Raw genomic sequence first — 13,546 nt, forward strand, 5'->3', positions numbered from 1 at the left:
TGTGTCCTATCAGTTGGAGCTCTTGATCTCTTTAAGCATATGAGGGGTGGTTTTTGAGCAAATAAGGTACACTAACGAGTGTTTTAAGAGCTTGTACAGGTGTGGTGCTTTTGGAATTTGGCAGACAATTACATGCTCAAGTGATAAAATTTGGGAGAGAATTTATGCTTGACAATGCACTTTTGGATAGATATTGCAAATGTGAGGTTGTGGAGGAGGCGAATTTGGCATTCGAGCAGATTCCGGAGAGAGGAGCAGCGGTTTATAGATTTAGTCATTCAGATGGTGCGAGAGAGAGAGAGAGAGAGCAACAGGGGTTTCATTGAAAGGGTATTCTTGTCATTTTAAAAGTACCTTTTTTTGTTGTAACTTGCAACCGATTAATGCTGGTCAGGGGGTTTAAATGCGGGTGTCCGCAGAATGAAAAGGGGCGTAAATATCAGCTCCCTTTGTTAAGGGGGGCAGACAATTGTTGTTATAGCATGTTGGAGCCAGCCATTTTATACTCCATTTTTTTATAGGTGGGCCCACCACCTCCCCCTAACCCATGCATAGAGTGAGCCGACAACATACATCTCATATTTTGATGTTGTGGGGCCCACTATTTACAACTCATCTTTTGATGGGCGGGGCCTACTATTTTACACCTATGCATAGCATGGTGCAGGAATGTTAGGAATATAATCACGATTGTATATGTCGTGTGCGTGTGAAGTCTAATATTTTTGAAAAAATACGATGGGGCCCACTTCATAGAACGATCCAAACCGTTCATTTGTTGGGCCAAAACGTAAATAGGTGGAATCACAAAAACCATCTCCACGTCATAAGTTGATCCAAACCGTTCATTTGTTGGGCCAGAACGTAAATAGGCTGCACCATGTAAATCATTTCCATACGATGATCCTAACCCTATGATCCCCCCTATGGTGATGATTTTTGCTATTCGACCAATTTACACTGTGGCCCAACAAATGAACGGTTTGGATCATCCTATGAAGTGGGCCCTCAATACTTTTTGAAAGTTAATGGACTTGTGTACAAACCATATAGAATCTCATTAGTGACAATTACTTATTTAGCTAAGGCCCCTTATCCAGATTTTTTTTGGGTGTCGAGTCACTTCGCCAATTGAGAGATTTAGCGAAGGCCCATTATCCAGATTTTTTTTTGGGTTACGGAAAAATCCAACTAAACCTATCATTTAGGAAAAAGGTGAATTTTAGGGGTTTGAGAGAGAGAGAGAGAGAAGAAGAAAATTTATATCTCTTGGATCTGCCCATGTTTTAGGATCACTATCTATGCTAAAGTTTATATCTATGGTTTCATTTCTTCTATAAATATTTCTTCCTTAGTTCTTTCAACAAATCTAATATAAAGACTGATGGAAATTCTGAGGGACGAGTTATATGTCTATTTTTGAAGAACAAACTCACATGATGGCAACGATTATTAGTCCCAAACGAATATGCCATAAACCGATGCATGTGATGTGAGTCTCTTCTCCTGTAGCAACTTCAGTGCGGATGGAGCATGTACGGACGACTAATTGCTCTCAACTTTGAATTCAAGGGGCCGTTTTCTCCACCGTTGCTCCTCTACTACTCGATGGAGAGCTTACACCGTGATGTATTCTTGATCTTATTCTTGTTGTTAACTCAGATAAGGGCAGTTCCTTCGGAGGTTTTTTTACTTCAGCCAAATTGGTTAAACTCAAATTTTTGAATTTGGGGACCGTTAAAACCCTCTTACAGCCCTTTTAAATATAAAAGAAGACGAGAAACATGAGCGTCTTGTATCAAAACATGTTTGTGTTGAAATCATTACCCATTTTTAATTATTAATGAGTTTTTTAAGCTCAAAATGAAAAAAATAAAATTTGTGAAAATGATTTGAGAATTTTTTGTGACATGAAAGCTTATGGGACACTAGAATTGGTCACCACCATTGATCCTGAGGATATGTAAATGAGTGATAATGCGTTGAGGGCTCGGCTACAGCCAGAATTATGGTTGCCAGTTGGATCAATAAATATGATCGAGGTACGCGAGGCACATGAGGCCCAGTACGTGACTATTAGGAGGGAGCATAATAGCAGCAAAACATAAAAAGGGGGCGGCCCAGTGCGTGTCACAATGGAGCAACCTTACCGAGTTACCGTTGCGCCGAGGCTCGCCCTCTTTACTTTTTTGGAAAACAATGTGAGATCTTTGTAATTATGCCATTAATCTCAGAATTCGCATTTCCTCCATTCCATCTTTCTCTATTTCTTTTGCGCATGGACCAAGCAAAATTTCTGTGAAACACTGAAAAATCAACATATTTCCTGGGGTAACAAAATTACAACCTTTCCCGTTGCAAAGATAAAAAAAAATTTACATTCCTGAAGCCACTTACACTAGTATACACCCTTGTCTATCACACCTCCTCCCCAATACTAATCCATCACCCTCCCTCTCTCCAATGCAAAGGCAGGAAGGCTGTACCAATAGGTCCTCATCCCTTTCAGACAAAAATATCTGCAACCTCGGAACCAGTCATGATTGGCCTGTCCAATAGAGCACATTCGGATCTTGGATTCCCTGCGCTGACTGGATATTGGGGCTCAGATGGCCTGTTTCCCCCCTTCACCTCCCAGCTCCTTCATCCAACGTCTGTGATGTCATCTGGTAGTGAATTACAATCCTCAAGTCCTGCAATGAAGCTTGGGTCATAATGATACCCAACTGCTTCATAATTGTTGGCCTCATCTCCGGTGGAGGAAGGATGATGGTCCCTCTCATCATCCACTATGGTCGGAATGAAGAAGGGCAGAGCATCAGAGAAATCCATAGAAACTGTTGTGGGAAAGGGAAATGCCGGTTTACTGATTACGGAAGACTCCTCATTTGGGTCTGTAGTTCTCTGCAGCTTGGACCTTGGTGGCTTGATTGAATCTGAAGCAGCCTTGTGTTTGCCTAACAAGTGCGATTTCGAGCTTGGCCGCGATCTAACCTCACATGTGGGAAAAGCTGATGAAGCCCAGACAGGACCTTCACCTTCAAAGCATGACTTTGACGCCAGCCTGCACGTTAGAAATGGACAAGCCATCATATACAAAATGGAAATTTTACCACTTAGTGCAAGGCAAAACATGTTCACGACTATTTCAGATTTGCCACTTTTAAGGCAGATAAGTTGGCAGGGCAATTTTCATGGGCTATATCAAAAAGGAAGAGATGTACCAAGGCATGATCACCATTGCAGTAACAACTGGTTTTCTAATGGCTTGAATCAGGTTTCAACATATGGGTTGAAATAAATTGAATCGAGATTCTGACAGATCCAGAGAATTGCACTTATCAAGTGCTTGTTTTCTAACCTCTAATTGGAAACTGGAAGCCCAAAACGTGATCAAACATGAATACTCATGATTTCACCAAATTTCAGAAGCTGACACACTTTTCTGAAAATTGATACTGACTCCAGCATGGCAAGGCTGCAGAGTTGTTGAGTCAAAGCCATGAAACTGAATCTATGGAAGATCCAGATCGGTCTACTAGAAAGAGTAAATGCAAAAATCAAAGGACATAGACATCATCCTAATAAAAAAATCATAAAGGTGATCCAGTCCAAGCCGCCTACTAATTGAGATAAACTAAAAGTTGATGGAGTGTCTAAAGAGAACCCTGGTTTGGCTGGGGGAGGAGCCATTGTTAGAGATTATCTTGGCAAGCTTGATTTTGCCCTTTGCTCATTTCTATAGTATATCTTCGAACGTGGTGGCTGAAACTAGAGCCTTATTAGATGGGTTGAGATATTGCAGCACTTTAGGCCTTATCAATTTGGATTGAATCTGATCACCAAGTCCAGGTTAATCTCATTAAAAGCAAAAATGAGCATCCATGGACTATCTATTCTCTCATTGTGGTTCATATCTCACAAGTACAGAGAAGGAAATTGCATTCCATAATTTCCATATTCGATGGAAAATCATGCTTGTTCCACCCGACTTAATGAAACTTTTTTTAACTGGTTAGATCTCCCCAAGAGACGAGAGAGGGACTGTTAGATGTGATCAGCTTGATATTCCTACTGTTCAAGTTAGGAAAGTATTTTATATTGTGGCGTGGTTACTTTAGTATTTTGTTTGGGTTTCAGAGGTAAGGTGCCATGTCCTCTGTACTTCTTTTATTTCTATCAATAAAATTTCAGGTGCCGCTCCGGGTTCCTAGATAAATTCCGAGTTAAAAAACAAAAAAAGGACATGGGCATGTCGAAATTTCTCCATAAAGGCAAGGAAATTATAATTTCCTTCACTCTTTCAAAAGATACCAGCATCAATGACAAAATAAAAACAAGGTTTGTGTTGTGCAGACATCTGTCTTTTGTTCTGGTATGATACAAGACCTGACGGACTAATGTGCGTGACTAGACCCACATATTAGGGTTATGGGTAGCTAGGTTTTCTTTGTGTTTTCTTGGTCAAGAAGAAGAGACTTTGTAACCCTACACCAAAATAGTGAAAATTTTCTCTTGAGGACATAAGCACACTGCCGAACTACGTAAATCTTGTGTTTCTTATGTTATTGTGTTCTTTGCATCATTTCTTGACGTTTTTTTGCTGCGCATCGCGTTCGATCTTGTTGAGAAGGTATTTCTCGGTTTTCTACACTTCGATTATTTCAAAGGACTGTAGTAGATAAGTTGGTCCAAATTGGTGATTTTTTAGAATAAAAAATGGCTATTCTTACATGTATTGGCTCAAAAATCTAATGAAACGATTAGAACATCCAGATTGGGAGCCTCCTGCACGAGGCTTCTTGAAGCTAAACTTTGATGAGATTGGCATGGGGAACCCCGAACTTTCTGGAATTGGGGGAGTACTAAGGGATGGGCATGGAGAAGTGAGATGGGCATCGCCAGTCCCATTGGAGTAGCAGACGTCACTGAAGCTGAAGTACGTGCAATACATCACGGAATAAAGTTCCTTGAGAATATAGACCTGAATAAAGTGGTGGCAGAAGGGGACTCTTTCAATGTGATAAGATGGCTTAGAGGCGCCCATTTTTATCCAATGACATTTGCTTTGTTCTTTGATGAGATTTAGGATAGGGTGGGCGAAGTAAATATATCTTTTCATCATGTCAGGAGGTCGGCCAATAGATTAGCCAGAGAGGGGTGTATCGAGGGTGGAAGTGGAGTTGTTTGATTTCTCCCTCCTTGACTCTTCTTGTGTGTGTGTGTGAGAGAGAGAGAGGGGTGTATCAAGGGTGGAAGTGGAGTTGTTTGATTTCTCCCTCCTTGACTCTTCTTGTGTGTGTGTGTGTGTGTGTGTCTGTGAGAAAGAGAGAGAGAGAGAGAGAGAGAGAGGGGTATATCAAGGGTGGAAGTGGAGTTGTTTGATTTCTCATTGCTTGTTTGATTTAGGCCAAGTTGATGGAGTAAAATGAGGTGGGGCAGACCGAAAACAACTTGGGTAGAAACAGAGAGGAGAGACGTGATAGCTAGGAACATAACAGAGAACATGACCTTGGATAGGATCAGAGCCGGGTTGATTCCTTTCACCTTCTTCATGAAATTTTTCTAAAGGATTCATTTAGCCGACCCCAACTGGTTTGGGACAAAGGCTTTCTTGAGTTGACTTGAGATTAGTTGCTTGTATAGATCCCCTCGGTCTTTGATTTCTTTGAATGAAATTTCTCACCATTCAAAAAAAAATCAGAAATGAATCGGCAATATAGAAACAATGTTTGATTGTATTTATATGATTGATTACCTCAAACGATTCTCAGCTGTGTTGCAAGAAGATTCGGGCAGCAGACTTCCAGTAGGTGGTTCATCAGTCAACAAGGGTGGATATGAGCCACAGACTGATAGATTAACAAGTAATGGTAAAGGGGACACAAATTCTCCTTGGTCATCCAGCAATTCCACTGTTATATCCAACTGTTCTGCCACGGATAAACCTTCTTGATGGCTGGGCCTAAGCAGCGGCTCTTGTCGTTTCCTGTTAGCATCATTTAGGGCTGTCGCAACCAATTTACTGCTCTGTCCTAGAACTGCAAAGTTCATCTTTTCTGGTTCTCTTCGGGATCTCCCAGAAATCTGGTTTGTGGCAGAGAAGTAAGACCTTCCGCTGGAATAAAGACCATTCCGAAAAGATGACAGACTTTGACGGCGGCCAAAGCGGGACTTCGCCCTCCAGACAGAAGCAAGTATAGCCGTGAAGTGTTTCTGAAGGAGCAATTCATTATCGGGAAGCTCACTTGCCACATCAAGTAATGTGCGGACATGATCCTGCCAGTGAAGAAAGCATCTTGGTGAGTCTTTTGTTTAAATTTGATGATACTGCATAATCAAAAGCTTTAACAATGGCAACAACAGCAGAAAGATTAAGAAGCAAAGCAAGGTCTAAATCTCCGGCAACTAAACAAAGAATTCAGGAAACAAAAGAAAAATCATTCAGAATATACAATTTTCAAATGTCTTCATTGAAAGTTATGTATCTAAGGTAATCGCTGAAAATAAGGTCACAAGACTCACAACCTTTCAATATAAAGATTGACTGGTAATCAAATAAAAACACACAGATAACTAAAATTTTACGTTTATGACAGCATACTTCAAAAGAAGCACATACTTAGAATGCAGATGCATGGTTGTTGTGGAATAACAAAGTTAGGCTTGACTTAGCACTAAGTATACAAGATTTTAGTGATCATACAGTTGGTTATAAGCAGAAAAAATAACAGCAACAACAACAATCAATGATGGCAGTGATCAATCAACATAGGCACTATTTTAGATAATTGTCATTATAGTAAGATAGATAGGTCGTGCATCCCACATAGTAAACTTTTTTCTTGTACGGTAGAGATTTTTTAATATGATAAACTTAACAGTTTGCTTAACTGGTGATTAATTAGTCAGTTGCTTCTTGTTACAGCAGGTTGATTGTTTTAATCACGAGTAAATTTTTTTTTCCCTAATATATATATATATATATATAAATGAGAAAACGGTTTCTACAAAAGTGTAGATAAGTTATCTACACACTAGCTTAAAATACAGTGGAGGGCATATTGTTTGGGTGATCCAAACCATTCATTTGACTGGCCCTCACATAGATAGGGTGTCCACAAAAAATCAGCTCCATAGCATCATCCCAACCCTACGATTTTTGGAGGTAAAATGGACGTGTATAAACCTTCACAAATCTGTCCATTTTTTCCTCCACGGTTCGAAGGGTTAGGATGAACCTATGAAGCTGATTTTTTGGGTAACAACCTATCTATGTGAGGGACCATCAAATGAATGCTTTGGATCACCCAAACAATGTGGGCCCCCACTGTATTTTAAGCTAGTGTGTAGATAACTTATCTACACTTGTGTGTAGAAACCGTTCTCTCTCTCTCTCTCTCTCTCTCTCTCTCTCTCTCTCTCTCTCTCTCTCTACATACACACACACTATTTATTCGACCATTAGGTACTATTTATCATATAGTACGTGTTTCTGCTGGTGTACCCTGTATCTTGATCAGATCGCTATTTGATGATGACCTGTAAACTCAAAATCAAACAAAAAAGGAGACCGGACAACTCTACAGCGGGAAAAGAAAGAAAAAAAAAAAAAAAAAACTGAATATAAAGCAGGTACCTCTGTAACTTTGAGGTGAGCTTTTCCAGAGCCTGAAGAACTGATTTTCTCAGTGTTAGGATTGTCAGTTGTAGACAGAACATATTTGAAGAACAGCTCCCGGAATCTCTCACAGCAATGGACAGGATGGCGATACCTCCCTCTGTAAAACCCACCGGCAGTCATCCCATAGAGAGTGTCACTCACCAAGCTCCAATGCGTACTATACTCATGCACAATAGCACATAATATGGCATCCTCCTGTGATGACCAAGAATCCGGTGATGGAATACACTCCTTTGACCAAACATTCCCCTTCTTCTTTAATTTCTCTGACTTGATCACCAGAACACGCTTTATTGGCATAGACGTGATGGAGATCTTCCCTCCCATCTTGCTCCTGCTTGCTGGTTTGAAATCTAGATCCATCACCACACCAGATTTTATTTCTTTGGTTTCCATATGCTGCTTATCCAAAGGACTAGATTCTAATACAGGACTGCTTTCATGAGTCTTCTTTAGTTTCTTTGATTTTTTCCTTGAAATGTTTTCTTCTTCTGCTGCCGCAGCCAGAGACTTCTTACGTTTCTTCTTCTGAATAGGTGGTGGCGAATGTGCTGTCCTCCTGTCAGGGGATATAACCTCTTGGAAGTCAACAGACTTTGATTCTATTGGTGGTTCCTCAGGCAATGCTTCAGATTCAGATGCTAGTGCTCCCTTCTTCAAAGACTTGAACTTGGTCTTCTTTGCCTTCTTTTTTGACTTGGATTTACGCTCTTCTGCAGCTTCATTTCTGCTCCAGGTAAACAGATAAACATGAAGTGTTTTACCTAACAGAAATTCAAAGCGGGAAGAAAAATTATTCTAGACTCCTCCTCAATAATATTCTTCTTGGTCAATAAGCATTCTCAACTTGAGTCAAGGACGTGACAGGTTTCCTATTTATACTACCAATAGTGAACCCCAGAAGCTACCTAAAGCACAAAAAGATCCCATAGCGCTGATTTCTCAGCGTCTCGTATCTTTGTTGCCTAAAGTGATGGGGCTACTTTACCTAACAGGATCATCTCCTTCATTGTCGGCATCTTCTGCCTCTTTAGCTTCAGATTCAAGTTCTTCCATCAACTGCAAAGCAAATTACAATAAAAAGGGTGAAATCGAGATTCACGGGCATTAATTATCAGTACTGCATCACCAATAACGAAAAATCAAACCGGACTACCTGACGTTGAGTTAAGGCCTCAACTTCCTGTCTGTAGGCCTCGGTTGCAAAATCAGCATCCCATGCTGTGATAGGTAGACCAATCATTAGTTGACAAACCCAGAAATAGAAAATATTATGGCAAAGATTTACCAAATCAAATGGGTAAGCAGCATGGACAAAAAACAAATTGCAAAGATACTAAGTCTTGACAAAGACAACTGTTTCAAATGTGATTTGTTAGAGTACTAAGAAATTCTCTCAAAACGAGAACACAGCTAACTGAAAGTGAAACCAATAAAACAATAATAATGTCTTTTAACATAAAAAGATATTGTAGAAGCAACATCAGGGTGGTGGAGAAGAATACAAACAGACTGCTGAAAACATGTAAAGGCCTTTTGAATTTACAAACTAGATAAGAACTAACTGATTGCCCATAACTGAGCAGACAGCATACCAACCAAAAAGTAGAGACACTTAAATGTTAAATTCACACACACCAATTCACATTATCATATAGGCACTTACTTTCATATAATAAAGGTTCCTCATCTTCATCAATCTCAGCCTCTAGATCCTCCTTGAATTTCTCAATACGTTCTAGCTCCCATTCTGCCTCCTCAAATGTGACATGTGATTCAATCGCGGATTTGTCTATTATTGGGTCCCAAAGATCCAAAAAGCGCATTGCATATCTCTCAATTGGCTGAAGTTGATTTTCGAAAGATGAACTTGCCTGTCCTGCGGCTGCTGCTGCTGCTGCCATTTGCTTGACATCAGCCAGCATGTCAGCATCTTCGTCCCTCGTGACCAATGTAACAACTCTTTCTTCATCAAGAAAGCTACTTCCATTCAAGTCCTTTTCTACGCCACAAGTCCAGCTAGTGTGCCCTTCTGTAATCTTTTCGTCGGGCTTTCCGTCATCCTCATTTGCAAATTCATCATCTTCTAATCTGCCAATGGTATCTTCAGTGAACTCCTGATTGTCCACAGCCTCTTCCTGTTCAACTTTTTTCAAAGCCATGTAATCTGCTTCATCTTCTGCAAGTTTCAAAGCAGCTTCCACATCTGCACTGGATAAAAGGATCTCCGCTCCACTACTTGAATTTTCAATTACAGCTGGCCTTTCTTTCTGCAGATTTTCGATAGGGAGTGTTCTATGACCTGAGAATAACTCCAGTGGATCAAGTTTTTTAAAGAATTCAGTGTTGTAACTGCCACTTTGTATGACCAAATCATCAAGCGCTCGCTTCTGGTTTGCTTTCTTTAAGATATTCTCTTCAATTGTACTCTCACTAATTAGGCGATAAATATGTACTTCGCGTGTCTGCCCTATCCTGTGACATCTATCTTGTGCTTGTTGATCCATTGCAGGATTCCAGTCACTGTCATAAAAGATGACTGTATCTGCTCCAACTAAGTTGATACCTACACCTCCACTCCGAGTTGATAAAATAAAAAGAAAAAATTTTGGATTCGTATTAAACCGCTGCATCAATGTTTGCCTCTCTTCTGGTGGAGTGGAGCCATCCAAGCGCATATATGTGTAGCCATACAGGTTAATGAATGCCTCCAGGATATCAAGCATTTTTGTCATCTGTGTAAATATTAATGCCCTGTGTCCTTCTGATTTCAGACGCCTCAGCAACACTGCAAGCTCCTGCAGCTTACCACAATCAAATTGTATGAGTCGCCTATCAGGAAAATATACTTGCCGCCTGACAACAGCAGGTCTAATGGGTGATAGAAGCGGAGCAAAAACCTCTGTGCATTTTTCCTTGTAAGCTGGGTGAAAGAATGCAGGGGATCTAATTTTACTGCACCAACAAAATGGAGAAGGGGCTCGTGCAGCTGGAATTGCAAACATAAAAGATTCAATAAGGTTAAGCATCCTCTGGAAGCGCTCTACCGGCAAGATGACAATATCAGCCAGCTTTGATGAGAAGTTCATGTAGCAGGAAGGATTGTTTCTCTGCTGATGAATATCAAAACATGGATGTTTTATGCTAACAAGCTCCCTTAGATTTGTTCCATAAATAGGCTTCTTCCGGCATTGTAATGAATTCCACCACGCAATTGATGCTGCCCTTTCTTTAGCCTGCTTCAGTCTTTCCTCACAAAGAACCTTTTGAATCTCTTCAAAAATATTAGTTCCATGTGTTTTCTTCCTAGGACGGGACCCCACTTTTTCTAGTATTTCCATGTCAGTAACCTCCTCAATTAAATTCGAGGGGGTAGCAATAGCAGAAAACTCATCATTCTCCCAAGAAGTCATGCTGAAATCACGATGAGAAAATAAAATTGATAAACCTGTGAGGTCAACTTTACAGAATGGGCCAGAAGAAAGTATTGTACAAACAGAAGAACTCAGTTGCATATCGATACCAGCCATGTCAAATGAGCTTATGATTGGACGGCCTTCAAAAAGATCTGGATGATTGCAAACTTTACGAAGTTGCATTATCACACTAATCATCGCAAAAAAATTTGCACTTGCTAGGGTTGCTTGTGTTTCTGAGCTGGCAATAAAATCTTCATATAAGTTCCGCTGCCTTCTTGAGAGTCTGCAATAAATTACATGTTCAAACTTGCTTGGAAGTTGCTTTTCCACATCTCTTTTTAACCGCCGCAGAATGAAAGGCCGGAGCACGTTGTGTAGGCGATCGACAACTTCCTTGTTTACTTTTTCTTGCCCCTCGACCATTCCTGAAATTGGATTACTGAACCAATCCTTGAATTCCTGATGCGATTGAAAAATGTGTGGCATTAGAAAATGCATCAAAGACCAAAGTTCCATAAGATCATTCTGCAGAGGTGTCCCTGTCAATAAAATCCGCCTTTTCGAATTAAAGTTTAACAGAGTTTGCCACCTCTGGGATTTCCAGTTCTTAATCAAATGAGCTTCATCCAAGATTAGATATTTCCACTTCTTCCGCTTGAAAGCCTTTGAATCCTGTATAACGAGTCTGTAAGTTGTGATACATATATGGAAGCAGTTAGGCTTTAGCCAACCCTGCCTCTTAAACTTCCGTTCTTTTGCACTGCCAAAGTAGGTCAGAATTTTAAAAGCAGGGCACCATTTAAGAAACTCAGTCTCCCAGTTAAGCATAACACTGGTTGGGACAACTATGAGGTGTGGTCCCCATATACCCTTTTCACATGCTAGGTGTGCTAGAAGAGCAATTGTCATGATTGTCTTTCCGAGGCCCATTTCATCAGCTAGAATTCCATTAAGTCTCTTCTCATACATTGTGACAAGCCAATCCAAACCAATATGTTGGTACTCACGAAGTGGGTGCTTAAGAAGGAAAGGGAACTTTGTACGCACTTTAGTTGTTGAGAAAGTGCTACCAGTTGGCTGTGCGGACCTGGCAGCAGCAGCTGCATCAGCAACTTTATTTTCACTCTCCCTTTCTTCTTCAGATTTCTTCTCAGGTTTCGGTTCCATTGCTTTTGTAACAGGATCCACTTCCTTGAATTTTCTATCTTCATTAAGTTCAACCACATCATCTTCATCTGTAAAAACATTTAAAATTTTCAATTTATCATCCGCATGAAGGGAACACTCTGCCTGATCCTCAGAACTGGTGGACGCACTGTCAGATTCTTCCTGAGAGTCTTCCTCACTGTAGACGTCCTGATAAATAGAAGCAGATCACATAAGAATAATAATAATAAAAAAAGAACATCAGCCAGAAAACATTACACACATAGAAGAACTTCCATACCTTTTTATACCTCGCAAGCAGATCTTCTAAAGACATTTCACTCTCCTGTTGCAATAACTTGATCTGTACAATATTAAGTAGATTCAGAGAAACTAAAATGAAAGCAAAACAAAAATCAATGCACCAAAGAAAATAATTCCCCCAACAAATTGTTTTAAGCAGCCAAATTCCAGTCTAAATAGGGAAATAATAAGCATGAAGAGGGCCTGAGCCTGTATCTCAATTGATTGGTGCTTTATGTCAGAACCTGGTGCAGGGCTCAATCCCAACTTACCTAACAAAAGACACAAGCATCCATTTGGACCCCTGTAGTAAAAAGGTCTATAATCCCCATGAAATGAACTCTTAGTAGTACTTGTCTATGCTGTAGATTATACTCTATTCTATCAAAGTCCTTTGTGGGTTTTTAGAAGTGAGGGGGCAATTTCTGCCCTTACATGAGTCCACCAGGGATAGAAACTTACAAATTGAATACAAGAATGACTGAGTAAGTGAGAACTAGGACTACATGCACAAGATTACACCCAATAAATACAAGGTGCCCTTACATCATTTATTTGCAGGCTAATCCTTACCATCCCCCTAATTATCTCCTGATTCAGAATATGAGAGGGCCATTTACCTCATCTAGAGAGTAACTTGCTTCTTCCTTTGCCAGCTCCTCCTCTTCAGCCAAGGTCGTCTCATCATCCTGCATACTTTGATGTTATATTAGGAGTACTAATAGAAATAAGCTGCATTTCATCAAAATAGGAACACAAAAAATGGGAGTGGCTTAAACAATTTATGCTGCAAAGTTGCCAATGGAGATGAATAACTAACCTGGACTTGTAACTTGAAAATGTCAATGTAACAGTAGACCATTAAATAAAAAGGGCAGCCCAGTGCGCGAGGCTCCCGCCATTGCGGGGTCTGGGGAGGGCTAGAGCCTAGATGTACGCAGCCTTATCCCTGCTTTACAGAGAGGCTGTTTCCGTGACTCGAACCCGTGACCGT

At 40.4% G+C, this 13,546-nt stretch overlaps 1 protein-coding gene across 2 annotated transcripts in view; it reads right to left on the bottom strand.

Annotated features, from left to right (window-relative positions):
* Positions 1–2,228: 2,228 nt before the first annotated feature.
* PIE1 (SNF2 domain-containing protein / helicase domain-containing protein) overlaps positions 2,229–13,546 on the bottom strand; it is a 37,647-nt gene continuing 26,329 nt past the window's right edge. For both annotated transcript variants that reach the window (XM_077354987.1, XM_077354979.1), the window contains exons 14-21: positions 13,173–13,241; positions 12,551–12,613; positions 9,351–12,459; positions 8,841–8,905; positions 8,673–8,743; positions 7,640–8,411; positions 5,759–6,279; positions 2,229–3,064 (exon numbers count right to left, since the gene is read on the bottom strand). In XM_077354987.1, the coding sequence (XP_077211102.1) occupies positions 2,644–3,064; positions 5,759–6,279; positions 7,640–8,411; positions 8,673–8,743; positions 8,841–8,905; positions 9,351–12,459; positions 12,551–12,613; positions 13,173–13,241 (5,091 nt within the window). In that variant the 3' untranslated portion in view covers positions 2,229–2,643. The remainder of the gene's footprint in view (positions 3,065–5,758; positions 6,280–7,639; positions 8,412–8,672; positions 8,744–8,840; positions 8,906–9,350; positions 12,460–12,550; positions 12,614–13,172; positions 13,242–13,546) is intronic.

Source organism: Tasmannia lanceolata, unplaced genomic scaffold, assembly GCF_043159265.1.
Source record: "Tasmannia lanceolata isolate RefF3 unplaced genomic scaffold, GAP_Taslan_0.1 ptg000003l, whole genome shotgun sequence".
Classification (NCBI taxonomy): Eukaryota; Viridiplantae; Streptophyta; class Magnoliopsida; order Canellales; family Winteraceae; genus Tasmannia; species Tasmannia lanceolata.